The sequence below is a fragment of the Xenopus laevis genome, chromosome 9_10L (genome assembly GCF_017654675.1).
Source record: "Xenopus laevis strain J_2021 chromosome 9_10L, Xenopus_laevis_v10.1, whole genome shotgun sequence".
Taxonomy (NCBI): Eukaryota; Metazoa; Chordata; class Amphibia; order Anura; family Pipidae; genus Xenopus; species Xenopus laevis.
In genome coordinates, this window is record NC_054387.1 from 81,653,126 (window position 1) to 81,672,507 (window position 19,382).

General features: G+C 39.8%; 1 protein-coding gene across 1 annotated transcript in view; it reads left to right on the forward strand.

Moving 5' to 3' along the window:
* Positions 1-2,733: 2,733 nt before the first annotated feature.
* Positions 2,734-19,382, forward strand: part of col18a1.L (collagen type XVIII alpha 1 L homeolog) — a 105,633-nt gene continuing 88,984 nt past the window's right edge. The window contains 2 exon segments of the mRNA NM_001087652.1: positions 2,734-2,744; positions 4,184-4,248. Of these exon segments, the coding sequence (NP_001081121.1) occupies positions 2,734-2,744; positions 4,184-4,248 (76 nt within the window).

Below are 19,382 nucleotides of genomic sequence, written 5' to 3' on the forward strand. Positions count from 1 at the left end.
TGCTTCTTTGTTTATTGGAGTAAATGTTTGGCCATTATAGTGTGAGGAAGACACAACTCAGCTATGAAGTGATTGATAACTAACCTGACTGCTAGACCTAGATCTAACAAACTGATGGGCTAAGGATCTGTCAGCATATGGTGGGGTGTGTCCCTGACTTTAAAATGGTAGGAGACCATTCCCTGCCTGCTTTCTTGGGCAGTATAATAAAAGGCTTTGTAGGGGTTCCCTATTTAGATTATCATTCCAAAGGGTTTTAGGAAAAGAAGCCCTAACACCAAATTGTTTGGGGGGTGCCTAGTCATTTCTAGTTATATGTCTGTTGTTGCATGTGAATACAAGGTCTTTATGATATGCAGCAAGTTATGTAGCCACTAATGGGCATCACAGCTGCACTTACACCCACACAAGTGCGCCTTGCCTCGTCTCCGCTTGCATTAATTCCCTGAAGCTGTCTGCCTGGAACATTATCATGATGATTTTATGGTGATTTTGGAACAACTGAAGAATGCAGGGAAGTATATCTGCCCCCTCCTCTCCCTTTCCCCCGTCTCCCCCTCTCCTCTAGTCATATAACAAACTCAAGACTCAGTAGTGCAAACTTTGTGTGCAGAGATAAATTAAAGAAACTAGAGTGGCCCCCACAGATTTGGCACTTTTGGGAAGAAACTGCAACAGAGATAGTGGGGACAGTAATGTCAGTGAGATAGTAAGGCATGATGGTGTCAGGGGATGGGTAGCATCTTGTAGATAGTATATCTAATAGTAGTGGGTATGTAGGAAGACAAGATAGGAGTACAAGCTAGGGCCCAGAAAAGTATATGTGTATATGTGTGGTGTGTCTGTAAAAGCTTGAGCCATTGCCCCTTGGCAGGGAAACCATATAACACAGAGCTAACTGCTGACCCCTGAATACCAATATTTAAAGGGGTTGTTCACCTTTGAGTTAACTTGTAGTGTGATGTATAGAGTGATATTCTGAGACAATTTGCAATTCTTTTTCATTTTGTATTATTTGTGTTTTTTTCAGTTATTTAGCTTTTTATTTATCAGCTCTTCAGTTTGCAATTACATCAATCCAAATGACCCTGGCAACCAGGGATTGATTGAAGAGACTGAAATATGAATAGGAGGGGGCCTGAGTAGAAAGATGATTAATTAAAAGTGGTAGCAATAACAATAATTCTGTAGCCTTAGCATTTCTTTTTTACATGGGGTCAGTGAAAAGCTGGAAGGAAGAAGGCAAATAATTCAAAAACTATAAAAAAAAATAAACAATAAAAACTAATTGAAAAGTTATTTAGAAATAGCCATTCTTTGACATACTAAACGTTAACTGAAAGGTGAACCACACCTTTAATAATTTTCATTATGGAACGGGGCTCTCGAATTTACATTTGTTCACTCCCTCCTTGGAAAAAGCAATCTTCTGATGGTTAATGAAAACAGCAGCACTCCGGTGTTATTTGGAAAAAGTGAAAAGCGTTACCAAAGTGCCTACAGGCAAAGTTTTGGGCTACTCTAGCCCTTTGTCAAGCTTGTTTTTTCAAATAACACTGGAGTGCTGCTGTTTTCATTGATCTATGCAATTTTGCCCTGGCAGAGGGTACAGCTTACACCTAGGGTAGTCACCTTTTCATAAATTTTCTACCGGCCGGTGGTGGGTGCGTGAACAAAAGGGGCGGGCTGTGATGAAAAGGGGGCGGGCTGTGACGAAAAGGGACGGGTTGTGATGTAAAAGGGGACAGAGCCACATCGTGGAGATGAGCAAAAGGAGGAGAACAGTTATGTTTCCAGTGGATTCAGGGAGGGCCAAGTTGTTTTGTTCAGGGTATTACATATTTGCCGGCAACTAAATTTGTAATACCGGCCGCGGACTTGGCAGGTGTTTTACTAGCTAGGCAGGTAAAATACCGGCTTGGTGACAACCCTACACGCGCCTGGGACTGCAAAGCACCATTTCCACTTTTTGAAGCACATATGAACTGAATTTATCAGTCTTCTGATGGTGGTCCTGGCATTTGGAACATCACTGTGTGTGTGCCATTAAGAAATTCACAACCCCAAAAAGGACCAGCGGCTTGTTGGGAACCTTTAATATCTGAGACCCATGTCCTATGACTAGTAAAAATAGAAAGTGGAACTCCCATTAGAAAAATGCTACTAGTGGTTGCCCTGCATGGGATCTGGTCAGGTGCTTAACCCTTGGTCCAGCTCCTGTATAGTATTTATATCTGTGTATTCTATTATAGGGTTGTGTCTGGGCTACATACAGCTGGGGGTACAGATTGGATATGTAAGTAGTGTATAATATATTTTTTACTGGATTGTGCCTGTGGCTCTCATACATTCCTAGAGTTCTGCTTAACTCATTCTCTGCCAGGCATCACTGCCAAACAATGCACTCGAGGGATAGGAGGAAAAAAAAAACAATGCCCCAAGGATAAGGTTTCCTTTGAGTCTGACAGAATGACAAGAAGAAGAAAGAAAGGAATTCGGTGAATAGGCTGAGCCATATGCAGATGAAGAGGGAGGGTGGGCGCTAGGACCTTGCGGACCGTTCCAGTGCCCTGCACCCTCCACTCTTATCACAAAGCAGCGCAGAGGAGCCGGGTGTGAGTGTGTGCACTGTATCTGTGTGTGTGTATGTGTGTGTGTGTGTGAGTGTGCGCTCTGAGATCTGGGGGAAGCTACACAGCCCGCTCCTCTCACCGCTCCACACAGCAGCACGACATGATTCTCAGGTACGAACCTTAACTCTGTCTGTCTGTCCAGCCTGGCTGTGAACTTTCCCCTAAGTCCCATGAGTGTTTGTGTGGGACCCCGTGTGTGTCTCCTCGCACCCCTGCAGTGCCTGTTCCCTTAACCCCTTGTGCTGTGCTCTCACTCTTTAGCTTCACTATCATTCTGTGCATTTCTGTATCTTCTCTTTGTGTGTCTTCTTGTGCAAAGTTCCATTGTGTTCCCTGTGTGTGTCATGAACATTTAGATTTATGTTTAGTTCACCCTTCACCTGTTAGCAATGGCTGAACTACTTCTCTCAACAGCCACCAGCAACTATTGAGCTTGTTCTGGAATGCTGCAGCTTGTACTTAGTTATATGCTTGTTGCTCCTATGTGTGAGCTCTAGCCCTGTGCTCTGGGGTTTGTATAGGTGTATTTCTGGAATGTTCAGTGTTACTGGCTGAGCTGTACTAGTCTAGTAGGAGGATGGGTTGTAAAGTTTGGGGGTTCTTTAAGATAAAATTGCTGCTTATCAGTAAGTTATGTTCAATAACTTATCCGACAATGGCAATGCATTACTTGATTTGCTGCAGACTGTGCTGGATTTCCCACCAGCCACAACGTTTAGAAGTGGTAGCTGGTTCCAGGTTGGGTTGACAATCCTTTCTCTGTGGGTCAAGGTGATGGCGATGAGTATTATGGGAGCAGGTTGTGGTGCAGCTCAAGCCCATTCAATAAGGAAAGGCAGTTACAAGGGTAAGATCCCTGTTCCTTCTGTGCACATTAAAATAAACCGGTTATTTTTATCCCTGCATAGGAGTAGCACACTCATTTGGTACATGCAATTCATGTCACATCACTCTGGTTCTGGTTACATTTGGGGGAATGCTTCTTTGTAGCAGAACTGTCTTTAGGGCTCTAAGCAACTTCCCTGAGGTAGTTAGAATAGAGTTTTGGGAATAGAGTATTAGAGTATTGAGAATCTCAGTTACGCACTAGATATTCATCTCTTGACTGTAAGCGCAGGCAGCACAGTAGCCCGACTAGCTGTAATAGGGAATGGCAAAGAGGATGTGACTGTAGAATAAAAGAATGGGTTGGCAACAGAAACACTTTATGTGCTGCCCAAACTGCAGCCAGTTGATGAGAAGTAAAACTCCCAGCACTCTTTTAAGAAAAGGTGGTTGGGAGTTGTACTTCTATGACAAATGAAGTGCTTTAAAATGAGTATGGATGTATAACTTTATTTGTAAAGCGCGGTTAAGAAGCCGCAGCACTGTACAATGCATAAAAGTACAATATATATATATAAAAGTATACACGGGGAAGACAAATCACATAATAAATATACACAGAATTCATATCAGGACAAAGAGCTTCAGTGCTATGCAGGCAGATCTGCTACATTAGTGAGTTACTGCTTCCATGTGTTGGTCAGACTGTGTCTTTGTACTTGCAGGTGTACGTGGGTCCTGTTCCTCTATGCGTCATATCATGCGCTCCTGGTCTCCTCCCAAGGCAAAGGTAAGGGCCCCTGCTCTCATCCTGAATTTAGGAGTGCAAAAAACTGTGCAAACATGAATGGTCTGCTAATCAGCTTGGGGATCATTACCCTCCCTGCATTTCTTTTTTAACTCCAGCGTGGTGAATGCTCCTGTGAGCTATGGGCCATTGAAACCTCAGCCAGTTACTTGGGGATTAAGGGAGATGATTTGTGTGGGTCATTGAAAGGGATAGTGGGGGTGGGGCTCTGCTCATGTGATGTGTACCCATGCGGTGCAAAGCTTTTGTAGCCCCCACTTTCTTTACTCGTGCCACTGGCAGTGCCATTTTGTACATGGTTACTTATGGCAACCTTTACATCTGATGGTCTTGATATCTACTTATTTTAAACGGAACCTACTACATGGGTGCCTGTGGTCTTACAACAGCTATTTTACTACAATTCCCAGCATCACCTAGGAGGTGTGGTAACAGAATGAATGCTGGGTAAGGTTGCCACCTATTCTGGAAAAGGCTGGGCTAATAAAGTGTGACCAGGTCTATAAGAGATATGCAGGTTGGTTGTATACGCATGCATATTGCCTTTCATATGGGTTATGGAGTTTATAATCTCTGTACTTGATGGTCATGAATTAAGACAAGGAGTTTGACGGCGTTTGGCAGTAGATCAGGAATAAAAGAATGTATAGTTCTGCACTGAGGTGGAAATACAAACCAAAAGCAATATAAATGTGATACCTTTTAAAGGCCAAGTGTATAGAAATATTAACAAAGCTAGCTTTCAGTGCTCTGAGGGTTGTTCTTTGTCCACATGGAGAAGGGACCTCACCATCCTGAAAGCCTCTTTGTTAATATTTCTATATTCTTGACCTTTAAAAGGTATCGCATTTATAGCATTCTTGGTTTTCCACCTGTGCGCAAAACTACAAGTTATTTTCTACTTCATAGTCATACTGTGTGTTTCTCTTTAATATTGTATTTCTAGAGAAATTTAGGGGCATTGTGTGGCAGCAAGCAATATATATATATATATGTATATATATATATATATATATGTATATATATATATATATATATATATATATATATATATATATATATATTGAGAGTGCCGAGGGCAAGATAATCAGTATGAAGCAGCTCATACACATGCATACAATGCAGATATGCAGTTCTCTGTACGCAAGAAGGAACAATTTAATGTATAAAAACAAATGTAACGTATGCCATGTATAAATATGGTTTATTTCATTGGAATAGTAATTATATAGTGAATAAAGTACCCCCTCTTGTAAAATATAAGGATATTATAAGTTACCGAGGAGTTTCATGACCATATAAAAACACGAGGCCGAAGGCCGAGTGTTTTTATACAGGTCATGGAACTCCGAGGTAACTTATAATATCCTCATATTTTGCAACTGGGGGTACTTTATTAATTATAATACACAAATTTCAATGAGTCATGTGACAGAAATGACATCAGAACTCACCGTTTATAACTGATGACATCAGAACTCACCGTTTATAAGGATATAATTTACAGGATATTCATGGCTTTTGTGTATTATAAAGACTATACATCACACCCCCTAGACAAGGAATTTGAGGTGCAAATGAAAACTGCTTCCTCTATCCTCCTGAAAAAAGCCTATACCAAAGTTTTAATCTAGATATTGGAAACCTTTAGGGATATGGCCCAAGGGGCATTTTTTGACTGCCTGTGGTGATCTCAGGGTGCACTCTGGCAGTCAAAAACCATACAGAATGAAACCATACAGAACAGGTGGATACCACTCAAAAATGCAGAAGCTATTGTAACTGAGTATTGTCCAGGCAAGTACAAATTCTGCCATAAAATGCCCTAGAGACTCTGAGGGCTGGTGGGGGCTGTTTGGGCCTTTGTGTACTTGAAATGGCCTATTCTGAATCTCTATTTTTTATTAAAGCATTCATAGCTGTTGTAAGCTCATTTAAAAATCTCAGTTGTCAATCAAATATTGTCTGCCCCTCCTCTATGCCTTAGGCATAGAGGCGGGGCAGACAATTATTTTCACTTTCCATTCAGCACTTCCTAGATGTCCCTGTTCTTCACACATTCCCCCTGTTCTCTTCATTGTTTAATTGTGTAGCCAGGGCATGGGGATGGACATCAGGTCCCCCATTCTGGTGCACAAACCAGATTTTGAGATGATGCAAGGCTTGCCTTAATACCAGTGTCCATAAATTGGCTCCTGCCTGCTTGCTATAGTTATGAAATCCCAGACTGAAGGAAACAATATTCAATTAATTTATATAGTGTAATTAAAGTTAATTTTGCTTGACTAATGTGATAAAATAGGATTTTGAATAATTTTTTTGGGCGACGGGTCCCCTTTAAAGTTTAGCTTTCGTATAGCTTATTCTCTTTGAAGAGAAGGATGTCAATGTTGTTCACATGTAGGTACAAGTAACCTTGCCAAAATAGCTTCCAGTTCTTAAAAGCCTTTTACAAATAAAGCCTTTTCCATTCCCCCATCCCTTGGCAAGATTGCAGTGTTGTGTTACCCCATTCACACCCCATTCACATCAGCAGTTCTTGAAAGACGGGTGGCGGGGAGTTTCATGATTTTCAGTAAAGCATCCTGGTATAGGTTATATGCCCATTGCTATAGTCTTTATTCATATATTGTAGTTAAAATTGGCCTTTAGTGACTCTAAAGGTAGAGAAAGTTTTCTTAAGCTGGCCATAGACGCAACGATCCCATTATACGAATCGTGGATTCGTACGATTTTCGGAACGTGTGGAGAGTTCCAACATTTTTAGTCTGGCGGAAATCGGTTGTTTCGTCAATCGGACAGGTTAGAAAATTTCTGTCGCCTGCCGATAATATCTCTGCGTGTATTGCCGATCGTACGATTTTCAGTGGGAGACTGTCACTAGCTTTGTCAGACATAATCGTACGATTGCTGTCAGGGGCAGAACATCAGCTGATCTGTTCTTTATATACTTTATTTGGTCGGAATGGTAAGACTTTGATCTGAATGGTTAGTGACGGGTCAGGAGATGGGAAAGTCCGATCGTACATTGATTCGTACGATCAGATCTTTGCGTCTATGGCCAGCTTAAGCTTTAGGTTTGTATATGTGACCCCTTTCATAAGATATAAAGGTTGCTTTATAAAGCAAATTGGTGTTTTGTGATTTTCTTAAATATAGTTAATCTTAGCAGTTATTGTAACAAACCCATCTCCTATAATCTACATAGTGTCCATGCATCATAATTATTGTTTTGGTTAAATCCAGAGTTGTGCAATTACAGGGTTTGAGTGCACAAATAAAATTGTCCCCACGCTCCTTGCCACATCCTTTCTATTTCGGAATTTCATTGCAGGAGTGTGTCTGGTTTGGCTTCCCCTATAAGGTATTCTAAGTACACATTAAAGGACCAGTAATGACATTGTTTTCTATTGGTTTTTTGTGGGGTTTTTTTTTTAATTGAAAGCGTTGATAGAAATGTGTTTTTCCATCATCTAAAAATGACCTTTTAAATGAGAGGTTTTTGGATTCTCTCGTTCTGTAGCGAGTCATGGATGACTTTTGACCCATCTCCATCTTCCTTTGTAAGAATTAAAACAATTGTATCTGTTATCTGCTATTTAAGCCTGTCCCCAGTAGCCCAATTTAAACTGGAATGACTGCTGCGATGGCTATAAAGAACTTAATTTTATAAACCATGGTCCTGTTTCTGAAGCTAACTCATTATTATAAGCAGTAGCAGTGCAGGGTAACAGTACCTGTTGTTCGTTGGACTTATATACCAGCAAATCTTTTTTGTGGTGTACTGGTTTTTTAAAGGAGAAGGAATACCATTTTCTACTTTGGGGTGCCAAATGTTAGGCACCCCCAAGTGACTACTTTTACTTACCCGACCCCCCGGTGACTCTATCAGCAATAAACCGCACCAGCCCATGGTTCTTCTAGGATCTAGGGAGCACCACGGAGCGATCCTCTTCCTGCCTCTTCAGGTCTTCTCGTGGCTGTGCATGCGCAGTAGAACGAAAAGCCGAACTTTAACGGAAAAAACAGCTATTTCGCTCTACTGCGCATGCATCTGCCCTGGGAAATTTAAAAACCGAAGAATCAGGAAGAGGTTTGCACCCCTAAGTAGAAAATGGTATTCCTTCTCCTTTAAGAACAGAAAACCAAACCAGGATGGAACATGCAACTATTGTGAAATGCTTCACTCTGCAGTTTTCTACATCTTCATGTAATTTCAAGGATATCAGGTGGTGCTCTTTTAAATTAATTTTTCTTTACGTGTTATGAATAACACATGTACTTAAAACATTGGGTGGTCCCATGATAAAGGCTGTTCTCACTCCATTGTGATAGACTGTATAGGCCGCAGCAGTATTCCCTTGTGATATGCCCACCCATGCACATTGTCCCCTTGAACTTCCTTATATTATTTCACTGTGCATGCTTTCCAATTCCATATTAGGTCAAACAGGCACTTCAGTCTGTGTTCAGAGGTCTTGCTTTTGTTTGTCTTTAGCATAAGCACCATACTTGTCTCCTGTAAAACATGTGTTGACACAATGCAAAGTCTCAGCTTTGTGCTTTTTACAGAGTATATGGTGGTAACATATGGCATTGCTTTCCAAAACATTATGTAGATACCTACACAGTACATGAGCCTAGGGGGATAGAGACAAATAAAACTGGCCACACACAGGCTGATGTCAACATACTGTTTGCTTGATGCCAGCCACACTACCACATACTGAGCTATAGGAACAAGGCCATTCATATCTGTGTGTGGTCAAGTGTTCAATTTACAACTGATTATCCCTTGTACTTATTGGTACTAATTGGTTAGACACCTGATGATCTATATGGCCTGCTTAAAATTGGACATGCTATAATGTATTGTCCAACCCAAAGCTATTGGAATTAATGGTCAAATTATGTGAATATTTAAATGAAGTCACATTCTACTTCCTATTATTGACATTGGTATCCAGCATCATCTTTAGCAGCCAGGTGGCAACCTTATTGAAAGAGTTATTCCTCTAATGATTTAGATCTAAATTAATGTATTTTATATTTTTCCTAAATTGACCAACTCAAGGTCCTAAAGTAGCATAACACATCATAGGCCTCTTCTAATTTTCTGTTGTACTTCATAAATGAGCCCTTTTGTATCAATAAATAAATCACAGGAAATCAGATTAAGGATGTTTCTTTATAAATCAAATGGAATCAAAGAAGTTACCCAACACTGGGTGAGCTCCTAGGATGTTCCGTAACGTCCAAGTTCCGTAACGTATCTATGTTCCTGTGCTAATGATATTAAGATCAAGAAAAGTGGACAAGGGGTTTGTCTGATGTAAAAATGCCTGAGGTTTAAGTTGTTTGTATGACCATTAGTATTTAGTGACTCATAAAATAAATTATGCGTATAAGATAAACACAACTTTCCCATGTTTTGGGCTAAACAAAATATTGAGATAGCAAAATGACTTTCTGCAAATCTTGCACGTAGTATAGTGAGCCTTTGCATAGTCAGGGATCAAATGGGATCAAGTAGACAAGATAATTGTTTATCCAGTATACAACATTTTACTGGCCCTGTCATAGCACTTGTGGCTCACCCCCCCCCCCAATAATTTTTCTCAGCCTTGCTTGATTTGAAACCCTACTGCACACAGCTATTGTAGGAATGCACTTCATCCAACATTATATGGTACATGTCCTTTCAGCTTTAATACACACTAGCCAGCCAGATGTCTTTATGAACCTCAGTGAAGACCCTTTGGGTGGGTCATGCCCTTGCTCTCAATGTTAATGTCTCTTATCTGTAAGCTTTCTTATTTCCTTCCCAGCATGGGTTGCAGACTTGAGAAGAGGATATCGCTAGGTTGGTTTATATTTTGATAACATGCTGCAAAATATAAAGAGCAACAGTAGGAAGTACTTTAGTCTTACATTTGTCTCACAGGATTGTGTGGATCTGCATTTTCAAGAGACAAGCACACCAAAGTGCACCAAATTGATCTCATGGCCAACAATGCATAGTGATCATCTTCAGCCCCTCCACCCCTTTTAATCATTGTTGTATTCAGTAGTGTATGATGATTGGCTGGTTTATAGCCTTTTAAAGTAAAAACAAATGAAAAGAAGAAAGTTACTCTGGCTAAAGGTACCCCACCCCATGAGCCCTGCAGAGTAAAGCTGTTGACATAACGACTGATTTTTATACTGTCTAACCAGAGTGCAAATGAGCCCCAAGTGAGTTACCAAGTTGCACTGATCCAGTTGATCTGAAGTGCTGAGGGCCTGAACTCAGAGTAAGGGGCCTTTATATGAAACCCTTGCATTGGAAAAAGAAGCCTGGAGATAGTGAAGTGTGTAGGAAAATATAAGATGATTCCTTACTGGCAACTTTTACAAGTATGGGATCCGTTATCCTGAAACCTGTTATCCAGAAAGCTCCGAAATACAGAAAAACTGTCTCCCATAGACTCCATTTTAACCAAATATTAAAAAATGATTTCACTTTTCTCTGTAATAATAAAACAGTATCTTGTTTCTTTATCCAAACTAAGGGCAGTTCAACTTAAGTTTTTTCCTCTGATAACAAACAAGGCATCAGTACCCTTAAAATCACCCCTTACGTTACTATATATGTATTTGATTGCCAGCAATAGGAGTGAAAAGTGTTTTTGATGCTGAATTTCAAACCTGGGGAAAATGAAGGATGAAACAATGCCCAAAAATCACTGCATGTGCCTCTGACCCAAATGTACCTCCCAAAAAATCATTAAAAAAACAAAGAAGTTGGTTACATATAATAAATACAATGGTGTTATTTAAGCAATTTGTCATAACAAATTGAACTCATCAACAACGTAATTCTGCATATAATTAGACTAAGTGATCTCACAATATTGTAGACGTCTATGAGCAAGTGCTATTTTTGTCAGGAGCCCTGCAATCTGGTGCAACTAAGCACATTGTAATGCTCTGGCCACAGTTAGATACTCAAGGCAGCACTAAATTGACAGTGACCTCCTTTGTTAGGTCCTGGGCTATTTAGAGTTTTTTGTCACCAGTTCCCATGCCCCAACCTCATTGTGTCTTTGGAGAATAAAAGTAAGGGCTTTCGGAAGTCGTTTAATCTACATACAGATATGCTCACTTGAGGATCCCTTTTCTTTTGATGTGTGGTTTTTTTCCCCCTTTTTTGTTAATCTGCAATTATAAACTGGATTCCTGAGTAAGCATTCCTAGAGGTACAGGCTGTGACAAGACTGCAGCAGAGAGAAGAATGCAAGGAATTGCAAACCTGTCCCCTTGTTCCTGGAGGGAGGGGAGATTGGAAACCATTACCATCTATCTATCAATGAAGGGAGTCAAAAAGCCAACTCTGATACAGCTTAGACACCTATGAAACACAAGCCTTTGTGCAGTTAAGGGCAAAGAAGAATTCCTATCCCAAAAGAAAATGACTAATTATTAATAGGTCCCATTCGGGACATGAAATTTAAAATATCTTTACATTGTCCCGAAACCACTCAACTCCACAACAAACTTTATTTTAGTCTTAAGAACACTTTATGCTCATGATAGTTTCTCTTTAAAAGCAGAATGTCTTTTCCCCCCATTTTTTTTCACTTACTGCAATGGTATTCTCATATTTGCCTAATTTGGAGTGCAGTGAGCTTGTGACGGTATAGTGTCTATTCTTGGCGATGCACAGTGGAGCTCAGACTGCTTCCTACATGTTCAGTCAGGCCTGTATTTATAGGCACAGTTTTTTGGGAAATTGTTTACTTCTGGAGTGGCTTGTTCCCAGGGAATAACATCTATTTGCTTTGTCTTATTTTTAGATGTTACAGTGACTTAACAGTTTGCAATAAGCTGTAAAATGATGTCAAGCTCTGATAAAGTATACTTTGAAGAGATTGTACTGCAAGTATTAAAGACCCAGTATACAGTTGGAGCATTGACTGTGTCATATTATTTATTGGAATAATGATAGTTATACCTTGAACTTGATATCACTCAGCTAAGAAAATTAATTATTTGATAAATCCCGAGAAATTTGGCATATACAGTTTTTAATTTTTTTTTAAATTCCATATTACAGGTATGGAACCTGTTATCCAGAATGATCAAGACCTGGGGTTTTCTGGATAATGGATCTTTGCTAATATCTTTGATAATTTGAATCTTCATACCTGAAGTCTACTAGAAAATAACTTTAACAGTAAATAACCCAAATTGGCTGGTTTTGCCTCCATTACATATTAATTACATCTTAGTCTGGATCAAGTACAAGGTCCTGTTTTATTATTACAGAGAAAAGGGAAATCATTTTTGAAAATTTTGATTAAATGGAGTCTATGGAGACGGCCTTTAAGTAGTTTGGGTTTTCGGATAATGGGTTTCTGGATAACGGGTCCCATACTTGTATTAATGTTAAGATTGAAGTTTTATTTATTGCTTCTTGCTTTAAGGCAATATCACACTTGGCTTTTTTGCTGTGGGACAGAATATTGTAAAATTATGCAAAATACCTTCTTCTTCAGAGTTCTACAGCTGGCATAACTGCCAGGGTGTTTACATAAAGAATCTCACATCTTATCTGGTTTGTGTCCTTTTTCATTTTGGCTTATTTTCCCATCCCCATAGCAGATAGTAGTTTGTTACATGTTGATATTTTTCCTGCGTCAGATGTGTGGGAGTCATTTGTTCTTTGACAGTAACTGTAGAATTAAATATAATAATGGTTTTACATTTCATCGAGCAGTTTGTGTAGGCATCATTACTGTGCCTCCAGATTTCCAGCTGGTTTTGATCATTGTAACATATTTGTTTTCTTTCATAATTAATGTAGTGAGTTTTTCCTTGTTATTTGCCCTTTTGTTCTGCTCCATTGCTCAGCAAAACCTTTGTTAAGAGATTGGTCAACCATGAGAAATAGTTGCTACCTGCGGGCAACAAATCTGAAGACACCTTAATATTGGTGTCAGTGTGAATCGCCAGCAGTAACACACAAATTGCATAACTGACGTACATTGCCTTCTCCTGCATTTTCTGGCATTGACGTTATTTGAATATTTTACTGCTGGTGAATTACCCTGACACCAATGCTAATGTATTTTCAGGAAATTTGTCAGCCATGGGTAGCACAGGTTTATTGCATGCAACAAATCTCGTCTTCATCCTAAAGGATATATTCCCGTGTTCAACATAAGTTAAATGAATCAGGCTTGTTTTTTACATTATCCAGTTTGCCATTTATTTATAATCTCTTAGAGTACGTACACCTGTTGATGGGGCAGTAATGGCAGCAGCTCACAACTCGGGACTGGACAGGCTCCTTGTTGGTTTTAATTACAATCATAGCAAAGAATAGAAGTGGAAACACCCCCTGTGTTTCCACTTCTATTCTTTGCTATGTTTGTGGGAATGTTGACTGTGGGAATAAATGACATAAGCCAGTAAGTGGCACATCATTACATTTTTTTACATTATCCAGTTTGCCACTTATTTATAATCTCTTAGATGTGCCAATTATTCCTTTGGGTTGGAATAAAAAAGGAGCTGGATTGTAGACAAGCTGGATGTTTTCTAGGTACTGGCTCTTTCTGCCCACTTTTGTCCATGTCACAAATCTGCCAAAGCCAGACCCTTATCCACCTGGACATGGACATGACACACCTTCTATGTAAAAGAATTTTCTGCTATACTCCAACAATAAAACACAGCAGTTATTTGACATAGACATACGTGTGGCTTTGGGCCTCGGAGTGTGAGCTAGACTTTCTCTGACACAACTCATCTAAGGTCAAGAAGTAGTGCCATGTTCTTTGTATGTGTATGTTTGCTGAGTGACAGCTGGCAGCAGCCGTGACCTTCACACAAAAGTGTTACATTTCAATTGGGGGCGGCATGATGACTACCCTGCAGTGTTGGGGTCCTGAGTTCATTTCCTTCCATGGCGCAATCTGCATGGATATTGTATATTCTCCATTTGTCTGCATGAGTTGCCTCCAGGTACTATTAGTTTGCCTTCATCCCTTTGTTGTGTCAAGTAATAATCAGACTGCAGGGTTCTGAATTTTAGTTAAGTTTGCTATACACATACAGATAATATTCATTTTGCATGGTGGGATAACAATCCCCACCCATATCAATATATCACGCACTGATCAGTCAGATCGGTATGGGATCAGTTATCTGAAAACCCACTATACAGAATTACAGGAAGGCTGTATAGTTAAGTAATAAATGATGAGGAAGGTATCATTAATAATTTAGAAATGTCAGAAATGTGTAGGCAACACATGTTCTCCTTGGAGTTTTCCTACATAAGGAGAAAATAGTTTGAGGTAAGTGATCAAGGGAGAGTGGGAGAAAGTTTAGAGGGCAGACTGTAGGAAAACGTATTGTAAATGTCTGACAATTTGCGTGTTTTGCCTTAAAACAAAGGCCTATTAGAAAACACCCCCTCACTGCTCATAATGCCCCCTTGTCTAATATGAAAATAACATGCTTGTTTTATTCCCGTCAAGTAAACACCCCGACTAGAAGAAATAGCCCTTTGTTTCTAATCAGCAAAATCAATAAAGATAGATATGTTAATATGCTCTTGTCTAACTGCAATTTGTTATTAAACTGTGGCTAAACACAAAAGCATCTGTTGAAGTTACTGATATATCATATTTGTTGTTTCAACTTTTGACATTTGTAGAATTTCTAATTTACATTTTTATTTTGTATAACTCTTCATTGCTTCAGTGGCATACAGTGTGGCCTAATGCAAGCACCAAACAATACAGAATACAATATTTTAGGCAGCTGAGTGTGAATATTTTGCTTATAATAGTCAATATGGGTGTAGAGTATGTTATGATTTTTGTGTTAATTTACAGATAAATATAAGGTACAGAATTTGGATGTTCTCTTGGTGCTTGCATGTGTTTCCTCCAGGAATTCGAGTTTCTTCCCACAAGCCGACATGTTAATTGGCTCTTGATAAAATTGGCCATGGTGTTTGCGTATATCATCGGAACCTGAGAAGTAGAAGGGGTAGTTCTCCTTTAAATTAACTTTTTAGCATGATGTAGCTAGTGATATTCTGAGACAATATGCAGTCGGTCTTCATTTTTTATGGTTATTTAGTTGTTCGCTTTTGCATAGCAGCTCTCCATTGTGGTATTTCGGCAGCTATCTGGATGCTAGGTTTTATTTTTCCTAGAAAACAGGCAGTGTTTGAATGTGAGATTGGAATATTAATAGAAGAGTATGAGAGGGAATGAATAGGTAGATAAGGAAGAAAAGTGAAAAGAAAACAGTGACAATAAAGTTGTAGCATCACAAAACAATTTTTTTTGGTGACTCCTATTTCAATAGCTGGAAAGAGGCAGAAGAGGAAGGCAAATAACTCAATAACTAGAAAAATAAATAGCAGCTATTAACTGGACATGCTATAACATACTAAAAACTACCTTAAAAGCAAACCACCAGTTTAAGCTCCACTGCATCAGAGACTGATGTATAATCTCTGCAAAATACACCGGCACTATATAAATAAAAGCTAATATCTGCTAATGTCAGGATCAAATACCAGTAAAATAGTCGGCTGTAATTTTTTGTCTAAACCTAAACATTTCTAGTATTTTAAATTTAAATTATGTAAGCCACATTTCATTCCCCTGCCTTCCCCTTTTTTATCTTTATTACCTCTCTAAAACAGGATAAAGCAGGGCACTGAAGGTGTGGAGGGGGTGCAAGCTATAGGGAACAGCTAATTCTAGTAATTGATAGAATGTTTCCAAAGTAATGGCTGCCTTTATACCTATTAAACTGTCAAAAACATTATGTGTTTTAAAGAGTGAGCCTATTTGTATATGAATTTGTAGGGTTTGAACAAAACAGAGACTAAAGTGACTTATACTACAAGAAAATGTTTTCCTATATAAGTGTCGTATTTCCCTCCAACCTAAGCACATAAATGCTTTAGTGTTCGACAAGCCAGATCTCATGTCAGTGGCTGAATGCAATACCCTTTGTTCTCAGCTTTATGGCAAAATATCTCTTGAGCACTATTTAGTTACTGATCCCTCTTTTATTCACATAAGACATAGATAAGCCAGAAGGTGCTATTGCTGGTGCCGTTAACAAACTTGCTTGATGCCCGTGAAAGATCAGGAAGTTTCAGGAATGCTTTTCAGTGCAGTGACTTTCAGCTTTACATTACTGCATTGCCGCCATTCCCTTTATAATGTGAAAAAACTGTTAAATATCACCAGCAGGTAGCAGTTTTTATCATAAACTTGTTTCAGACTTGTCTTTGGTTTCAAATGTACATGTCTTTGCTCTCTCTGCATTCTTCTGGAGTTGTGCGATTGTTGTATGATTGTCGTCCGCTCATACCTATTGTGGAGGACTGTACACGACAAGTATGGCACACCTGTATGATTGTCAGGTGAGAATGCAAACATCCATTGAGGGACATCAGCCACCCGTAGTTTATATTATGACTGACCAACTCTTAAAGTGACCATGCACAGGAGGATTTTTAGTTGCCAAATGTTCTTTTTTTTTTTTTACTGATTTGGCAGCTTATCTGCCCATGTATGGGGCCCTCCCTCAGCCAGATGCCAATCGGACAGGTTTGATTTTCCGGTCAGGTTGAAGATTACATGAACTAGCCGATTGCTCCACCTTTAGGGTGGTGGCACACGTATCGTTCCGGGGGAAATTAGTCGCCCAGCGATGTAAATCTGATCAGCCTGTGTGCGCGCTCACACAAACGGAGCTGAAGCTGAGGTCAGCCCAAATACTGTACATGAAAGGTGACATATCCTGGCTGACCTCAGCTTCAGGTCCGGTGCGTGTGAGCACACAGGCTGATCAGATTCAGATCAATGGAGCAGGGGAACTGTGCAGATCTGCTTCCCTCAGCCTGCAGAAATATGCAGACTGACAATAGTCCAAACTTCAGCCTGTGTGCCATGGCCACCTTTAGTTAAAATTTTAAAATAGTAATGGCCAAGAAAATGGCAGTGGTCATTGTTGCCACCTGGGTGGTATTTCACCAGCGTCACCCACTAAGGTCTGGACAGTATTACAAATTTTATGGCAATGTGCTTGCTGGTAAATTTGAAATGGCTTCTCTACTGTCCCAGCACAGTTATGACCCAGATCTGCACAATTAAAGCCTAACGTCTACACCACTCCCACCATGTCTATTTCTCAGTCTCAGCCTTCTGTTGGCTAATGGAAAGGAGTATGGTTGGACTCAGCTAAGGGGACTCTGAGAAAAAACCCAGTGGGCTCAGCCCCCATGGACTTCATTGACCCAGAACTGATCCACACTTGCTGTTGCTCCCCCGTTGCCTTTTCTTCTCCCTATTATGGCAAAGTAAGTGTAAGGGGAGCACAGGAAGGTGCTGGTGAGAGAGCGGCCAGTTGGCAGGGCCCTCTGAAGGTGTGTGGGGCCCCTGGGGTAGTAGCCCTGCTGGGCCTCACACATCCTATTCTGACACTGGGAAGAAGTAATTGATCGATCATACACCTATGAAGAGGATTTGTTCATGACATACTGTTATACATTTGTTGCCTAGGACTATGTATATTTATTAATTGTATCATGTAGAGTATGGGTAATAACAGCTGAACTCGAATCAAGCAACAACATGCATGTCTGTATTCCTAGACCAACCATAGTATAGGCAGGTCTTGTTGATTTTAGTGTGCACTGGGATACAGTCTCTAGAGTGAGGGTGTGGGTATTTTCCATGATCTGCTAATTTAAAAATTAATTATGGGAACAGACTTTTTCCACTATATACTGTATATTTTACAGCCAAAGGATGGTTTTACATTCTCATTTTAACAAAAGTCACCTTATCTCCATTCGCAGAGGAAACAGAATGTATAGTTTGACAAGGTCGTGTCACAGTCAACTGTGAGTGATGGTAAGAAGCACGTTGATATACATCTCACAGGGCTGCTATATGCTCAGGCATTCATGCCTTTCTTTAGTCTTCATTTACTAGAAATAGTTAACAGGATTTCTGAGGGTTCATCTATACTAATAGGCAACAATGTGCTTAATAATCTTCATTCATTTCCCTTTACATGATAGAAAGAGCTGACATTGTCCTTGCCATGAATGGTCTCTTTGTTTATTCGGTTGCTGGGTAGATCTCAAGCCCGTCTGCTCTCTCGCACAGTGTTTTATTAAGTCAGGTGAAATACACTATAAGTAATAGAAAAGAGTGTTTTGTTAGCAAAATTTCCAGAGTAGACAAGCTTCATGCATGTATGTTCAAAGCTCATTTTCTCACTCAATGTGCAGAACCCCAAATAAATTTGGGATTTTTTTGTTGAAAACTGTTTTTGCTGTCACAGTCTATTTGTTGGCAGTTTTTTTTTTATAGATACATATTTTAAATGGTGTCACCTTGTTTTCATTGCAAAGGAATTGTCCTTTAAATGTTCACTAAGCAATAAATGTTCTGCTTTAGTGAAAGCTGATCTGACTATAGCCTCTGATTGTGAGCTCGCCATGGGCTTTTTTCTTCTCTGAAAGGAGCAAAGGTACAGATGATTGTCCTACTTGTGGGACACGGGCTGTAGGCTGGAAGGGGTGGGCCAGTAGGGGAGACTTATTTTATCATTTACTGGTTGCCAAATGAATCACAAGTTGTTGAGTCACATGAGTTTCTCTCAGGCTAGTGGTCCCATTACCTACAAGAGAGAACTGTTCACTTCTTTGTGGTGACTTGTGAGTATCCTTATGCTGGTATTGTCGAAATGTTTCACAAATAAGCTGATCCTCTGAAATGTACCTGCCTCCATAGTGAGATGTTGGATAGAGTAGGGGCAACTTTGCAGTGTGTTCTATGTTTTTTGATACAATTCATATTTAGACAAATACCAGACTAGTCCAGTCAACACATGACTAAACAAAGATCTTACGTTGCCTTTTCAGGCACGGATCACTTCCAAGTGCTCTAAGCTGCACATGCAATACTGACATGATCATCAATGTATTGCTAGCATGTTCGTCAGGAATTGCTGTGATAAATGTTCTGTAGGCCCTAGGATATTTGACAATGAAGGTGGGACGACATGGCATTCTCTATTATTCC